The 17,044-nt window shown below is 57.5% G+C and overlaps 1 protein-coding gene across 1 annotated transcript in view; it reads right to left on the reverse strand.

Moving 5' to 3' along the window:
* tmem41b (transmembrane protein 41B) overlaps window positions 1-14,544 on the reverse strand; it is a 32,466-nt gene extending 17,922 nt beyond the window's left edge. Inside the window, exons 1-2 of the mRNA XM_059975871.1 lie at window positions 14,214-14,544; window positions 868-982 (exon numbers count right to left, since the gene is read on the reverse strand). Coding sequence (XP_059831854.1) covers window positions 868-982; window positions 14,214-14,529 — 431 coding nt within the window. The 5' untranslated portion in view covers window positions 14,530-14,544. The remainder of the gene's footprint in view (window positions 1-867; window positions 983-14,213) is intronic.
* Window positions 14,545-17,044: the final 2,500 nt, after the last annotated feature.

Genomic DNA, 17,044 nt, shown 5'->3' on the forward strand with positions numbered 1-17,044 from the left:
CTTTTAATAACATCCTTAAAGACTGAGATCCAAGTTTTAAGGAGCTTGTAGAATTAGATTATACAGCACTGGAATAGATTTGAAGAACAAAAATCACATTTTAAATTGTTCTTAACACAAAGATGGCCTGCACGTGAATGACACGAGACATGCTCAAAAATATTGGGCCAACTAATTGTAGAATTATACATTCTACAATTGCTTATGGATACTATTATTACTTACTACATTTCTTTTGGCTAGGCATCGTAACAGAATAGAAACGTTTAATCAAGTTCCCCGTAAATCTTTTGTAGAAAGGGTACTTCTTTTGTTTAGCAATCCATCATTCACAGATTAAGAATAATCTTGAAGAAATAATCTGTTTGTATTTTGCAATTATTATTTGAATTGTAGTGCAAAGATTCAGAGGAAGAATGCAGAAGTGAAGCAATTTTGAGAAAATACACCCCAAACTTAACTAAGTTGGAAGCATGCTCATCTCTGGATCATAAGCATGTTTCTGACCATCCTATCAGCATTTAGAAAAATAATTTGTATCAAATCCAATGCAAAATGTCACATTGCCTGAAGTATTATCATTGGTGGGAAACAATAAACCAATAAGTGAATGTTAAAGGTAATTTGGTATTACCTAAAGAGCAAGTTATTACTTTGGCTGGCCACTGATCAGTTCTACATTAATCGATAGAATAACATTAAAAAAAAAGGTCCATCAGTAATTCGATTGTACAGAATGATCATTGTTCTTCCCTCTGAAGAGTAAAATTAAACAATTCTTCACAGGAAGTGCATAGTGTTTTAAATTGATAAATTCAAATTCTGTTAACTTGGTGATCAGACTTTTCTTTGTAATTTTATACTTACTCATCAAGTTCTGGAAAATTCCTGTACACTATGTACATAACAAAAGCAGCTGAAAGGAAGGTAGATAAAAGAATGAAGAGAGACATTCGAGTCGAACCCCCTTCTGATGTTTTCTCTTAAACAAAAGCAGAAAAAAGACTATCGTTAGGAGGAAATAACATGACACATTAAAAATCACATGGCATTATATCTACAGGTTGAGTTAAAAGACTTAAACATCCAATGATAAATATGCTCAGTTTCTAAAGCAGAGCCCATTGGTGCATTCCCATTTTCCTCAACACTTTTCCAGATCAGCAACATTCATTGCTCTGGCTATAGTGATCAGGAAGCCAGGCAGCAAGCCTTTTAGCAGCCCCAAGGCCTTGAAAGATGTAATGGGTGATATGGGCAAACCAAATGTGCGCTAACCAAACAACATCCTGGATAATTTAATGTGGATAAATGTGAGGTTATCCACTTTGGTTGCAAGAACAGGAAAACAGATTATTATCTGAATGGTGGCCGATTAGGAAAAGGGGAGGTGCAACGAGACCTGGGTGTCATTGTACACCAGTCATTGAAGGTGGGCATGCAGGTACAGCAGGCGGTGAAAAAGGCAAATGGTATGTTGGCATTCATAGAAAAGGATTTGAGTACAGGAGCAGGGAGGTTCTACTGCAGTTGTACAAAGCCTTGGTGACACCACACCTAGAATATTGCGTGCAGTTTTGGTCCCCTAATCTGAAGAAAGACATTCTTGCCATAGAGGAAGTACAGAGAAAGTTCAGCAGATTGATTCCTGGGATGGCAGGACTTTTCATATGAAGAAAGACTGGATCGTCTAGGCTTATACTCACTGGAATTTAAAAGATTGAGGGGGGGATCTTATTGAAACGTATAAAATTCTAAAGGGATTGGACAAGCTAGATGCAGGAAGATGGTTTCTGATGTTGGGGAAGTCCAGAATGAGGAGTCACAGTTTAAGGATAAAGGGGAAGCCTTTTAGGACCGAGATGAGGAAAAACTTCTTCATACAGAGAGTGGTGAATCTGTGGAATTCTCTGCCACAGGAAACAGTTGAGGCCAGTTCATTGGCTATATTTAAGAGGAAGTTAGATATGGCCCTTGTGGCCAAAGGGATCGGGGGTATGGAGAGAAAGCAGGTACAGGGTTTTGAGTTGGATGATCAGCCATGATCATACTGAATGGCGGTGCAGGCTCAAAGGGACGAATGGCCTACTCCTGCACCTATTTTCTATGTCTCTATGTTTCTATAACTTTGACAGATGACAAAACCACACCCTGGTTTTGCCATCTGTCAAAGCTTTTAACATGCTTTAGAAAGATATTCATAAAATTATAAATGAACAATTCTTGTAAAAGCTAAAAAAAACTAAAAACACAAAAAAACTCAAAATAATTTAAAATTCTGTCAAAACACTCTTAGCTATACCAAAACAGGATGATCTTTTAATATCTTTATCTTAAGATATTTGAAATTAAGAGAAATGCAAATCACATGCAGCTTTTTAATGGAACCATGATATATGAAGTAAATACAAACATAAGGCAGTAAGAAAGACAGCCAATACTTAGTTTTTAAGTGTCTGAAACAGGGCGGAAACCTAACTTTATCTTGTAAAAATATTTGTTATGAGATCCGATGAATGGTTACTGTCTTGATATCAATATCCTTCCCCCAAAGCTGTCAATCTTTTGCTTCTCCCATTCATATTTCTGAAATCTCAGGACCAAGTCCTACAGGGTTACCAAGGCACAGTATTACTACAGCCCAATACTTACCTGATAGCTTCATAATCCATTCAAGACCACAGCCATTCACTGCATCTCATAACACAAGTACTTGCCAGATTTTTATCGAAATATCTCTTTCAGAAGCAGTTAAAGACTGTAAGTATTAGTTTCCTGACAATGGTTTCATCACACATAATAGCTCCACGAAAAAGATGCATCAGATTTGATATTCCTCTTGATTTTAAGCCTGACGTTTGATTTGAGTTAAGCTTTCAAGCCCATATTCACTCCCTTCTGCCAAACTTACCCAAGAAGTTGCTGAAACTCTCACCTATTGCAACCAGACGTACCTACACAGTGCTGCCCTGTCTGGCTTCCAACTGTGTCCCCCTACACAAAAACTTGCCATGAGTTAGAATACTAGTAGCTAAGGCTCATTCATTCATTACTTCAAGTTTTGATCTCCACCAGCTCCAGGCCTAACAATGTCTTACATTTAAAGTTCTCATTGTTTTCAGTTTTGTGACTTCTTGTAAGACCATATGATATAGGAGCAAAGTTAGGCCATTTGGCCCATCGTCTGGTCCACCATTTTATCATGGCTGATCCTTTCCCCTCTCAGCTCCAATCTCCTGCTTTCTCCCCATATCCCCTCAAGCCCTGATGAATCAAGAATCTATCAATTTCTGCCTGAAGTATACCCAATGTCTTGGCCCCCACAACCACTTGTGGCAATGAATTCCACAGATTCAACAATCTCTAGCTAAAGAAATTCCTTGTCTTCATTCTAAATGTTCATCCCTCTATTCTGAGGCTATGTCCTCTGGTCTTGGACTCCCCCATCATAGGAAACAACCTCTTCACATCCACTCTATTGAGGGTTTTCAACACTCGATAGGTTTCAATGAGATTCACCCCACAACATTCTTCTGAATTCCAGTGAGTACAGGCCCAGAGCCCATCAAACGCTCTTCATATAATGTCTTTCAATCCCGGAATCATTTTTGTGAACTCCTTCAAACCCTCTCCATCGTCAGCACATCCTTTCTTAGACAAGGGACTCCAGTCCTAGCTCCCCAGTTTTCTCTGGAAGAAGAAAGATGATAGAAGAAAGCCTTCCAAATGTTTGCATCCAATAATTCATTTTTGAACTATCAATTATCCAGATAAAAACAGCGACGAGAGATATATCTATAACCAGACTGAGAGATACATGTTCCCTGGTCTGTATTTCTTCAAACAATGCCACATAATAGTTTATGAACCATCAGCCTTAATTCAACCATACTTTTGAAGTGTGGCATCTAGAATACACCACTCCCTTTGCTCTGCACTGTGAGTTTAGAATAAGTGTTTAAGTTCTGAACCTACAATCTTCTTTGCCAAGCACAACAATATGGTTAATATACTTGTAAAGTTTACATCCATTTGCCAGTTCTAAATCAGTAATATCACTAGTTGCATAAAAGTTGTTTTGCAAGCTGTGTCACACTTGCAGTTATTCCCTTGTCTGTTTCTAAGAAGTCTTGTGACCAAGAATCTCAGGTGTAAACATCTAACTATAATAAAAACAAGATAGTTATCCAGCAGAAAGTGAGTTGTGAATTCCTTTATTGAGAGTTAGGATAAATTTTGAATCTTCAAAGGGCAGAAAAAGGAGGTTGCCCATGGTGTTTTGGAAAAGTCACTTCTCGAGATAACAAGAATGTTGATGAAGGTTTCAATACGCACACCTAATCAGGGATGGAGTCAAGCAATGCTACAGAGGCAGAAGTATGTGATCCTAACTTTGTGTCCGAAGATCATCTTGGGGTGAAATGAACAGTTCATAATCAATTACTTAGGAAAAGGTTACTAACTGAAGGTGAAACAGTTTGTGATGGTGACTGAATCAGAATCAGGTTTGTTATCACTGGCATGTGACATGAAAGTTGTTAACAGCAGCAGTTCAATGCAATACATAGAAGAGAAAAAAAATAACTAAATAAGTAAATCTTATTCCGTATACTTTATATGGTATACATGTATTGAATAGATTAAAATCGTGCAAAAATCAGAAATACTATATAATTTTTAAAAAGTGAGTTAGTGTTCAAGGGTTCAATGTCCATTTAGGAATCGGATGGAAGGGGGAAGAAGCTATTCCTGAATCGCTGAGTGTGTGCCTTCAGGCTTCTGCACTTGCTATCTGATGGTAATAGTGAGAAAAAGGCATGTCCTGGGTGCTGGAGAGAACAGCATTTATCTTTCCAATATAAAGCTGAAGAAAATTTCTGCTGATCCACTAGAGATAAAAGTGAAAAAAAACTATTAGAGATAACAGAGGAAAAAATAAATTAGCGGTAAGGTTCCACTGGCTTCTATCAGCATAAATGGGGAAAATTAGTATTTGGATTATGGATGATGTGATACATAATGACTGGCCCAATTCTTCTGTTATTCTTGAAGATTCTGGTGAAGCATTTGATGACTACAGTTGTCCTTCACTGTCATCAGAAGGGATTTGTCCCAGCATCCTCAGATGCAATGAAAACATTGCTATTTTAAACAATTTCATGAATAGGGTCAAGAGGAACCGTTAGAGTCTAGCTATAGTTGTTAATCTTTGACTCCATCGGCCATGTTGTGATGGAAATAACTGGTTCTTTGAGTCTCAACAGTAGAGGCCTGGACACACACAGTTTTAATAATAAGGAATTTATTATTAAAGGAGAAGTCGGGTCAACACAAGCAACTACAATACACAGGAAGCGGTGTGGGGACAGGGTACGGTTACACAGACAAAGAACAAGGGAAAAGCACTACGACAGCTATCCCCCTTGACCTTGGATAGCTGCGGCTCCCTCACCAGGACAAACGATAGACCTTCCCGAACATAAATCAATGCACTTACCTTCAATGAGGTGGTCTGTAAGAGAGACCCAGCCAGGGACAAGTCTCACCTTTTATAGCATGGGGCTGGGCGGGATAATCCAATTAAGGTGACCAATAATTTAGGTGTGCATTTATTAGTTGGGAGGGACCAGATGTTGATTGGCATGTGGTATGTCCTCTGACCAGCCAGGTGGCAGTGCATCTGTCATGTGGCCGGTGTCTCTGGATACAGGCCATAACCTTATTGTTAAAGCTTTAGGCCAGAAGGTGGCAGGTGCCCATTTTGTGAACCTCATTGTGGACCTACATACTAATACCAGGATAAGATCTATTCCCATCTGAAGAGGGGTTAAGCAGGGAGACCCACTTCCCCTCATTTTAGTTAACATTGTAATAGACATTCTCTTATGTTCATTATGAGCGACAAGAGCACTGTCAAAAATCTCAAGGTCTTATAATCATTTTTGCAGGAAGACAGGACTTGAGGTTAGTCTCAAGACGACTGCTGGGTTCTATATGAAATACAAGAACAAAATATTCCTTTTTAATTCTGCCAACAATTGGTCTTTTAATGGTGTAGTGTAGAGAAATACCTTGGCACCAGGACTGATTCATGGATTGGGTGTTCCAGTCACGACTGGATTAATAAACTCGAGTTATAGGGTATGAACATCTTGAAGGCCAGGCTGAAACCAACCCAAAAGGTGGAGATTCTGAAAACATACCCCATACCTCATCTTTATTATTCTTTAATCCTTCATGAGGCATCCCAGAATGTTCTATCTGAGTTGGATGGATAATCCAGGCCTTTGTAAAGGAGTTACACCTCCTATTTTGTTGTAATTACAGTATTTTATAAATGAGAAGTAGAGACAGTGGATTGTCAATCCCTAAACTTGAAGTTCAAATCCCATTGGCTATTACTAGAAAATATGAAGATTTTACTACTTCAAGAGATAGCATGAGCTTCGAGTTTGCTAGAACTGACATTTTTGACAAGATTATTAAGTACAGGAAACTCACTTGTCTTAATGTCACCACCTAATCAATGATATTGTGAAGAATGAGGAAGACAAGGTTCCAATAGTAACTGAGCAAAATAATTGGTGAGTTTAACCAGTCATGCGGGCAAGGTCGTCTGGGGATTGGGGTTCATTATTTTGGTAATGAGCCCCAATCTCATAACTGGCTCAAAGTCTTTATGCCTTTCAGGCATTCTAACTTGATGACTGGCCTGAGAAAGAGGCTTGGCAGGCAGAGGGGAGAGGAGAGAGGGCTCAGCAGGCAGGGGCGGCAAGAAGGGGAGGATGGGGGGCATGGCCGGCAGGAGGAGGGTGTCATTGAGGGGCAGGGGGAGGAGGGGGTCAGTGGGCGGGGGGGAGGAGGGGATCACAGCGGGCGGGGGAGGAGGGGGTCACAGCGGGCAGGGAGGAGGAGGGGGTCACAGCGGGCGGGGGAGGAGGGGGTCACAGCGGGCAGGGGGGAGGAGGGGGGTCACAGCGGGCAGGGGGAAGGAGGGGGTCACAGCGGGCAGGGGGAGGAGGGGGTCACAGCGGGCAGGGGGGAGGAGGGGGTCACAGCGGGCAGGGGGAGGAGGGGGGTCACAGCGGGCAGGGGGAGGAGGGGGTCACAGCGGGCGGGGGGAGGAGGGGGTCACAGCGGGCGGGGGAGGAGGGGGTCACAGCGGGCGGGGGGAGGAGGGGGTCACAGCGGGCGGGGGAGGAGGGGGTCACAGCGGGCGGGGGAGGAGGGGGTCACAGCGGGCGGGGGGAGGAGGGGGTCACAGCGGGCGGGGGGAGGAGGGGGTCACAGCGGGCGGGGGGAGGAGGGGGTCACAGCGGGCGGGGGGAGGAGGGGGTCACAGCGGGCGGGGGGAGGAGGGGGTCACAGCGGGCGAGGGGGTCACAGCGGGCGGGGGAGGAGGGGGTCACAGCGGGCGGGGGGAGGAGGGGGTCACAGCGGCGCGGGGGAGGAGGGGGTCACAGCGGGCGGGGGGAGGAGGGGTCACAGCGGGCGGGGGGAGGAGGGGGTCACAGCGGGCGGGGGGAGGAGGGGGTCACAGCGGGCGGGGGGAGGAGGGGGGTCACAGCGGGCGGGGGGAGGAGGGGTCACAGCGGGCGGGGGGAGGAGGGGGTCACAGCGGGCGGGGGAGGAGGGGGTCACAGCGGGCGGGGGAGGAGGGGGTCACAGCGGGCGGGGGAGGAGGGGGTCACAGCGGGCGGGGGGAGGAGGGGGTCACAGCGGGCGGGGGAGGAGGGGGTCACAGCGGGCGGGGGGAGGAGGGGGTCACAGCGGGCGGGGGGAGGAGGGGGTCACAGCGGGCGGGGGAGGAGGGGGTCACAGCGGGCGGGGGGAGGAGGGGGTCACAGCGGGCGGGGGGAGGAGGGGGTCACAGCGGGCGGGGGAGGAGGGGGTCACAGCGGGCGGGGGGAGGAGGGGGTCACAGCGGGCGGGGGGAGGAGGGGGTCACAGCGGGCGGGGGGAGGAGGGGGTCACAGCGGGCGGGGGGAGGAGGGGGTCACAGCGGGCGGGGGGAGGAGGGGGTCACAGCGGGCGGGGGGAGGAGGGGGTCACAGCGGGCGGGGGGAGGAGGGGGTCACAGCGGGCGGGGGGAGGAGGGGGTCACAGCGGGCGGGGGAGGAGGGGGTCACAGCGGGCGGGGGGAGGAGGGGGTCACAGCGGGCGGGGGGAGGAGGGGGTCACAGCGGGCGGGGGGAGGAGGGGGTCACAGCGGGCGGGGGGAGGAGGGGGTCACAGCGGGCGGGGGGAGGAGGGGGTCACAGCGGGCGGGGGGAGGAGGGGGTCACAGCGGGCGGGGGGAGGAGGGGGTCACAGCGGGCGGGGGGAGGAGGGGGTCACAGCGGGCGGGGGGAGGAGGGGGTCACAGCGGGCGGGGGGAGGAGGGGGTCACAGCGGGCGGGGGGAGGAGGGGGTCACAGCGGGCGGGGGGAGGAGGGGTCACAGCGGGCGGGGGGAGGAGGGGGTCACAGCGGGCGGGGGGAGGAGGGGGTCACAGCGGGCGGGGGGAGGAGGGGGTCACAGCGGGCGGGGGGAGGAGGGGGTCACAGCGGGCGGGGGGAGGAGGGGGTCACAGCGGGCGGGGGGAGGAGGGGGTCACAGCGGGCGGGGGGAGGAGGGGGTCACAGCGGGCGGGGGGAGGAGGGGGTCACAGCGGGCGGGGGGAGGAGGGGGTCACAGCGGGCGGGGGGAGGAGGGGGTCACAGCGGGCGGGGGGAGGAGGGGGTCACAGCGGGCGGGGGGAGGAGGGGGTCACAGCGGGCGGGGGAGGAGGGGGTCACAGCGGGCGGGGGGAGGAGGGGGTCACAGCGGGCGGGGGGAGGAGGGGGTCACAGCGGGCGGGGGAGGAGGGGGTCACAGCGGGCGGGGGGAGGAGGGGGTCACAGCGGGCGGGGGGAGGAGGGGGTCACAGCGGGCGGGGGGAGGAGGGGGTCACAGCGGGCGGGGGAGGAGGGGGTCACAGCGGGCGGGGGGAGGAGGGGGTCACAGCGGGCGGGGGGAGGAGGGGGTCACAGCGGGCGGGGGGAGGAGGGGGTCACAGCGGGCGGGGGGAGGAGGGGGTCACAGCGGGCGGGGGGAGGAGGGGGTCACAGCGGGCGGGGGGAGGAGGGGGGTCACAGCGGGCGGGGGAGGAGGGGGTCACAGCGGGCGGGGGGAGGAGGGGGTCACAGCGGGCGGGGGAGGAGGGGGTCACAGCGGGCGGGGGGAGGAGGGGTCACAGCGGGCGGGGGAGGAGGGGGTCACAGCGGGCGGGGGGAGGAGGGGGTCACAGCGGGCGGGGGGAGGAGGGGGTCACAGCGGGCGGGGGGAGGAGGGGGTCACAGCGGGCGGGGGGAGGAGGGGGTCACAGCGGGCGGGGGGAGGAGGGGGTCACAGCGGGCGGGGGGAGGAGGGGGTCACAGCGGGCGGGGGGAGGAGGGGGTCACAGCGGGCGGGGGGAGGAGGGGGTCACAGCGGGCGGGGGGAGGAGGGGGTCACAGCGGGCGGGGGGAGGAGGGGGTCACAGCGGGCGGGGGGAGGAGGGGGTCACAGCGGGCGGGGGAGGAGGGGGTCACAGCGGGCGGGGGGAGGAGGGGGTCACAGCGGGCGGGGGGAGGAGGGGGTCACAGCGGGCGGGGGGAGGAGGGGGTCACAGCGGGCGGGGGGAGGAGGGGGTCACAGCGGGCGGGGGAGGAGGGGGTCACAGCGGGCGGGGGAGGAGGGGGTCACAGCGGGCGGGGGGAGGAGGGGGTCACAGCGGGCGGGGGGAGGAGGGGGTCACAGCGGGCGGGGGGAGGAGGGGGTCACAGCGGGCGGGGGGAGGAGGGGGGTCACAGCGGGCGGGGGGAGGAGGGGGTCACAGCGGGCGGGGGGAGGAGGGGGTCACAGCGGCGGGGGGAGGAGGGGGTCACAGCGGGCGGGGGAGGAGGGGGTCACAGCGGGCGGGGGGAGGAGGGGGTCACAGCGGGCGGGGGAGGAGGGGTCACAGCGGGCGGGGGGAGGAGGGGGTCACAGCGGGCGGGGGAGGAGGGGGTCACAGCGGGCGGGGGGAGGAGGGGGTCACAGCGGGCGGGGGGAGGAGGGGGTCACAGCGGGCGGGGGGAGGAGGGGGTCACAGCGGGCGGGGGGAGGAGGGGGTCACAGCGGGCGGGGGGAGGAGGGGGTCACAGCGGGCGGGGGGAGGAGGGGGTCACAGCGGGCGGGGGGAGGAGGGGGTCACAGCGGGCGGGGGGAGGAGGGGTCACAGCGGGCGGGGGGAGGAGGGGGTCACAGCGGGCGGGGGGAGGAGGGGGTCACAGCGGGCGGGGGGAGGAGGGGGTCACAGCGGGCGGGGGGAGGAGGGGGTCACAGCGGGCGGGGGGAGGAGGGGGTCACAGCGGGCGGGGGAGGAGGGGGTCACAGCGGGCGGGGGGAGGAGGGGGTCACAGCGGGCGGGGGGAGGAGGGGGTCACAGCGGGCGGGGGGAGGAGGGGTCACAGCGGGCGGGGGGAGGAGGGGGTCACAGCGGGCGGGGGGAGGAGGGGGTCACAGCGGGCGGGGGGAGGAGGGGGTCACAGCGGGCGGGGGAGGAGGGGGTCACAGCGGGCGGGGGGAGGAGGGGGTCACAGCGGGCGGGGGGAGGAGGGGTCACAGCGGGCGGGGGGAGGAGGGGGTCACAGCGGCGGGGGGAGGAGGGGGTCACAGCGGGCGGGGGGAGGAGGGGGTCACAGCGGGCGGGGGGAGGAGGGGGTCACAGCGGGCGGGGGGAGGAGGGGGTCACAGCGGCGGGGGGAGGAGGGGGTCACAGCGGGCGGGGGGAGGAGGGGGTCACAGCGGGCGGGGGGAGGAGGGGGTCACAGCGGGCGGGGGGAGGAGGGGGTCACAGCGGGCGGGGGGAGGAGGGGGTCACAGCGGGCGGGGGGAGGAGGGGGTCACAGCGGGCGGGGGGAGGAGGGGGTCACAGCGGGCGGGGGGAGGAGGGGGTCACAGCGGGCGGGGGGAGGAGGGGGTCACAGCGGGCGGGGGAGGAGGGGGTCACAGCGGGCGGGGGGAGGAGGGGTCACAGCGGGCGGGGGAGGAGGGGGTCACAGCGGGCGGGGGGAGGAGGGGGTCACAGCGGGCGGGGGAGGAGGGGGTCACAGCGGGCGGGGGAGGAGGGGGTCACAGCGGGCGGGGGAGGAGGGGGTCACAGCGGGCGGGGGGAGGAGGGGGTCACAGCGGGCGGGGGGAGGAGGGGGTCACAGCGGGCGGGGGGAGGAGGGGGTCACAGCGGGCGGGGGGAGGAGGGGGTCACAGCGGGCGGGGGGAGGAGGGGTCACAGCGGGCGGGGGGAGGAGGGGGTCACAGCGGGCGGGGGGAGGAGGGGGTCACAGCGGGCGGGGGGAGGAGGGGGTCACAGCGGGCGGGGGGAGGAGGGGGTCACAGCGGGCGGGGGGAGGAGGGGGTCACAGCGGGCGGGGGGAGGAGGGGGTCACAGCGGGCGGGGGGAGGAGGGGGTCACAGCGGGCGGGGGGAGGAGGGGGTCACAGCGGGCGGGGGGAGGAGGGGGTCACAGCGGGCGGGGGAGGAGGGGGTCACAGCGGGCGGGGGGAGGAGGGGGTCACAGCGGGCGGGGGGAGGAGGGGGTCACAGCGGGCGGGGGGAGGAGGGGGTCACAGCGGGCGGGGGAGGAGGGGGTCACAGCGGGCGGGGGGAGGAGGGGGTCACAGCGGGCGGGGGAGGAGGGGGTCACAGCGGGCGGGGGAGGAGGGGGTCACAGCGGGCGGGGGGAGGAGGGGGTCACAGCGGGCGGGGGGAGGAGGGGGTCACAGCGGGCGGGGGGAGGAGGGGGTCACAGCGGGCGGGGGGAGGAGGGGGTCACAGCGGGCGGGGGGAGGAGGGGTCACAGCGGGCGGGGGGAGGAGGGGGTCACAGCGGGCGGGGGGAGGAGGGGGTCACAGCGGGCGGGGGAGGAGGGGGTCACAGCGGGCGGGGGAGGAGGGGGTCACAGCGGGCGGGGGGAGGAGGGGGTCACAGCGGGCGGGGGGAGGAGGGGGTCACAGCGGGCGGGGGGAGGAGGGGGTCACAGCGGGCGGGGGGAGGAGGGGGTCACAGCGGGCGGGGGGAGGAGGGGGTCACAGCGGGCGGGGGAGGAGGGGGTCACAGCGGGCGGGGGAGGAGGGGGTCACAGCGGGCGGGGGAGGAGGGGTCACAGCGGGCGGGGGGAGGAGGGGGTCACAGCGGCGGGGGAGGAGGGGGTCACAGCGGGCGGGGGAGGAGGGGGTCACAGCGGGCGGGGGAGGAGGGGGTCACAGCGGGCGGGGGGAGGAGGGGGTCACAGCGGGCGGGGGGAGGAGGGGGTCACAGCGGGCGGGGGGAGGAGGGGGTCACAGCGGGCGGGGGGAGGAGGGGGTCACAGCGGGCGGGGGAGGAGGGGTCACAGCGGGCGGGGGGAGGAGGGGGTCACAGCGGGCGGGGGAGGAGGGGGTCACAGCGGGCGGGAGGAGGGTCACAGCGGGCGGGGGAGGAGGGGTCACAGCGGGCGGGGGGAGGAGGGGGTCACAGCGGGCGGGGGGAGGAGGGGGTCACAGCGGGCGGGGGAGGAGGGGGTCACAGCGGGCGGGGGGAGGAGGGGGTCACAGCGGGCGGGGGGAGGAGGGGTCACAGCGGGCGGGGGAGGAGGGGGTCACAGCGGGCGGGGGGAGGAGGGGGTCACAGCGGGCGGGGGAGGAGGGGGTCACAGCGGGCGGGGGAGGAGGGGGTCACAGCGGGCGGGGGGAGGAGGGGGTCACAGCGGGCGGGGGGAGGAGGGGGTCACAGCGGGCGGGGGAGGAGGGGGTCACAGCGGGCGGGGGAGGAGGGGGTCACAGCGGGCGGGGGAGGAGGGGTCACAGCGGGCGGGGGGAGGAGGGGGTCACAGCGGGCGGGGGGAGGAGGGGTCACAGCGGGCGGGGGGAGGAGGGGTCACAGCGGGCGGGGGAGGAGGGGGTCACAGCGGGCGGGGGGAGGAGGGGGTCACAGCGGGCGGGGGAGGAGGGGTCACAGCGGGCGGGGGGAGGAGGGGGTCACAGCGGGCGGGGGAGGAGGGGTCACAGCGGGCGGGGGGAGGAGGGGGTCACAGCGGGCGGGGGGAGGAGGGGTCACAGCGGGCGGGGGGAGGAGGGGGTCACAGCGGGCCGGGGGGAGGAGGGGTCACAGCGGGCGGGGGAGGAGGGGTCACAGCGGGCGGGGGGAGGAGGGGGTCACAGCGGGCGGGGGGAGGAGGGGGTCACAGCGGGCGGGGGAGGAGGGGTCACAGCGGGCGGGGGGAGGAGGGGGTCACAGCGGGCGGGGGAGGAGGGGTCACAGCGGGCGGGGGAGGAGGGGGTCACAGCGGGCGGGGGAGGAGGGGGTCACAGCGGGCGGGGGGAGGAGGGGGTCACAGCGGGCGGGGGGAGGAGGGGGTCACAGCGGGCGGGGGGAGGAGGGGGTCACAGCGGGCGGGGGGAGGAGGGGGTCACAGCGGGCGGGGGAGGAGGGGTCACAGCGGGCGGGGGGAGGAGGGGGTCACAGCGGGCGGGGGGAGGAGGGGGTCACAGCGGGCGGGGGGAGGAGGGGGTCACAGCGGGCGGGGGGAGGAGGGGGTCACAGCGGGCGGGGGAGGAGGGGGTCACAGCGGCGGGGAGGAGGGGTCAGCGGGCGGGGGAGGAGGGGGTCACAGCGGGCGGGGGGAGGAGGGGGTCACAGCGGGCGGGGGGAGGAGGGGTCACAGCGGGCGGGGGGAGGAGGGGGTCACAGCGGGCGGGGGGAGGAGGGGGTCACAGCGGGCGGGGGAGGAGGGGGTCACAGCGGCGGGGGAGGAGGGGGTCACAGCGGGCGGGGGGGAGGAGGGGGTCACAGGCGGCGGGGAGGAGGGGGTCACAGCGGGCGGGGGAGGAGGGGGTCACAGCGGGCGGGGGAGGAGGGGTCACAGCGGGCGGGGGAGGAGGGGGTCACAGCGGCGGGGGGAGGAGGGGTCACAGCGGGCGGGGGGAGGAGGGGGTCACACGGGCAGGGGGAGGAGGGGGTCACAGCGGGCGGGGGGAGGAGGGGTCACAGCGGGCGGGGGGAGGAGGGGGTCACAGCGGGCGGGGGGAGGAGGGGGTCACAGCGGGCGGGGGGAGGAGGGGGTCACAGCGGGCGGGGGGGGAGACGGGGGTGGCACGATGAGCAGGGGGCTTTCATTTCTCTGTTGGGTTCAACAAGATCCGCCGCACATTCCCGTTAACGGAAAGCCCGCCCTGCGCCCGCACTCCGCTCACCTCTCACAGCCTCTTGACTGATTAGGGCGCTCGGCTCGCTCGCCGGCTCCGTTTTCTGCCGGTTCACGGTGTTCACGACCGCGCTGGACTGACCCTTGGCATCATCACTTCTCTTTCTGGCCATTTTCGTAGTGCGGTCCAGACCGAATAGACGGACTGGTGAACGGACGGCAACAATCTGGTCACAACCCGGCACTTGTGCCCTTTCACCCTCCGACCGAGAATGCAGGCGGAGGCAAGAGAAGCAGGTTGTAAGTGGCCGTGTCGGGAGCTGTGGCGCCCCCTGTGGCCTGGATGTACCACTGTCAGTGTGCATGCTCTTTCTGCTTTGCAAATGCAGCTCTCACCACACAGGACCACAACATTTTAATTCTCAGTATCACAATATCGCAGGCGCAATTAGGAACTAGAATGTCTTCAGACAGGCAACGCTGCTTTTTTTTTGCAAAGGTTACTCGTAAAGTGTTTAAAGAGGTAAATATTAAATAAGCGAAGTGAACAAGTAGTTAACGTGAAAAAGTATTCATAAATCTGAATACCTATAAACAGAAAATGAGGCAACTAGTGAAGTGAGGTGAATGATTCACACCCCCCAAAAAATATTCCTTGCATATTCCTACATTCCTTGGTCCCCTCAGATTCGGAAATTTGTTCTCTCTTTTGCATGAATTCATTGACAGCATGAAAATCAGGTTTACTATCACAGGCATATTCATGAAATTGGTTGTTTTGCAGAAGCAGTACATTGCAATATATAATTTTAAAAATAAACATAACAAAAAGATATATATATATATAAATTAAGTAAATAAGTACAGCACAAAGAGAGCAAATTTCACTAGGTCTTATAAAAAAGAACCAGAAAAAGAGTGCAACACCCACAGTATGCTGGTGGAATGCAGCAGGCCGGGGATCATCTATAGGAAGAAGTACAGTTGACGTTCTGGGTCAAGACCCTTCATCAGGACTAACTAAGATTTGTTCAAAGAGAAAGACATTGCTAGTAAGGAGAAACACTTCTAGGATGGGAAGCTGCATCCAATTTACAATTTCAAATTTCATTTTTATACAAGTTTTCAGGCAATACTTTGGCTGTTACAAGTTCTGGAAGTCAGCTCCTCTGCTGCAATACTTTAGGCCAGTGGTGTATGAACCTCCCCTTAGTTACAAAGTGAACAATGATCAGGACATTACATGCCTCTTGACACGTAAACACTTAACTTATGGCAAAGCACTTGGGGATTATACAGGTTCCATTTAGTCACATTTCAATCTCAAAATACATAACAATCTCAAAGCTTTGAATATATTTCTACAGAAAGCTGTTCCTGAAATATTGAACGTGCATCTTCAGGCTCCTGCACCTTCTCTTTGATAGTAGCAATGAGAAGAGGGCATGTCCTGGTTGCTGGGGGTCCTTAATGGTGGATCAGAATCAGGGTTTAATATCACTGTCATACTTTCTTTGAATTTGTTGCTTTTGATGCCTCCTTTTAGAGGCATCACCTTTTGAAGATGTCATCAATGATGGGGAGGCTTGTGCCCATTATGGAGCTGTTTGAGTTTGCAAATTTCTGCAGCCTTTTCCAATCCAGTGGTGGCCCCTCTATATCAGATGGTGACGCAATCAGTTAGAATAGTCTACACGGTACATTTGTAGAAAGTTTGAGAGTCTTCTCAAACTCCTAATTACATATAGCTCCTGCCATGCCTTCTTTGTAATTGTACCGATAGGTCAGGTCCAGGAAGGATCTTCAGAGATGTTTACACTCGGTAACTTGAAACTGCTCACCTTTTCCAAGGCTAATCCCTCCATAAGGACTGCTGTGTGTTCCCTTAACTTTGCCGACTTGAAGTCCACAATCAATCCCTTTGTGTTACTGACGTTGATTGCAAGATTGGCATTGTGACACCGCTCGATCAGCTGCTCTATCTCATTCCTGTACTGTATGCCTCCACGTCACCATCTGAAATTCTGCCACAATAGTTGTGCCATTGCTCGGCAAATTTATAGATGGTGTTTGAGCTGTGCCTAGCCACGCAAGTCATGGGTGTAGAGAGTGTAGAGCAGTGGGCTAAGCAAACATCTTTGAGATCTTCACAGTGCTCCAGCTTGGGAATACCATCCTCTACCTAAAGAAACTTATTATTATAATATATTCTCAGTCTGTGACTGCGTTTACAAGGCAGTGGTGTGAGAGTGCAGAGGGAGCATCTGGCTTACTCTGGCAGAGAGCTAGCAGACATTCAATGGACCTTTCCATCACCTTTCTGCAATTCCAGAAAGCGGAGCAAATTTAATGTTCCACCAACACCTGATGTGTTGCACTTTGGGAGGATTTACACAGTGAAAGGTACAGACTGAGGGGGATGGTAGAATAGAGGGAGCTGGGAATTTGGATCCATAATTCTTTGTGTAAGGTTTCACTGCTAAACTAATGGCCTCTCTGTAACGTTTCATGCTAATGTAATGGTTTCACTGCAGCAGTTTGGGTTATGGCTGGAGATAACAGGGGCTTTGGAATGTGTGCTGGCCAATGAAGGGAGATGTTTTTCTTTCTTGTGTGTCCGAGTGAAGATTTTGCGGGCTTTTGTTCGGCGGAAGATGGAGAAAAGATGCCAGAACGGGGAAGTCCTAGTCTGCAGGATGGAGTAGACTTGGAAAGGGGTTGGGAGTCCATGGCTGTGGTTAAAAAAAAACGATGGAGAACAAACAGACGGGAAAACTGTGAGCTCCAACATTGCGCATTAGACTGTTTCATGAGAATGTGCCCTTTTTCTTTATTGTCTCTTTACTAACCCTACAGCCAAATTAAGAATTAGAAAGCTCA

Source organism: Hypanus sabinus, chromosome 7 (genome assembly GCF_030144855.1).
Source record: "Hypanus sabinus isolate sHypSab1 chromosome 7, sHypSab1.hap1, whole genome shotgun sequence".
In the NCBI taxonomy this organism is placed as follows: Eukaryota; Metazoa; Chordata; class Chondrichthyes; order Myliobatiformes; family Dasyatidae; genus Hypanus; species Hypanus sabinus.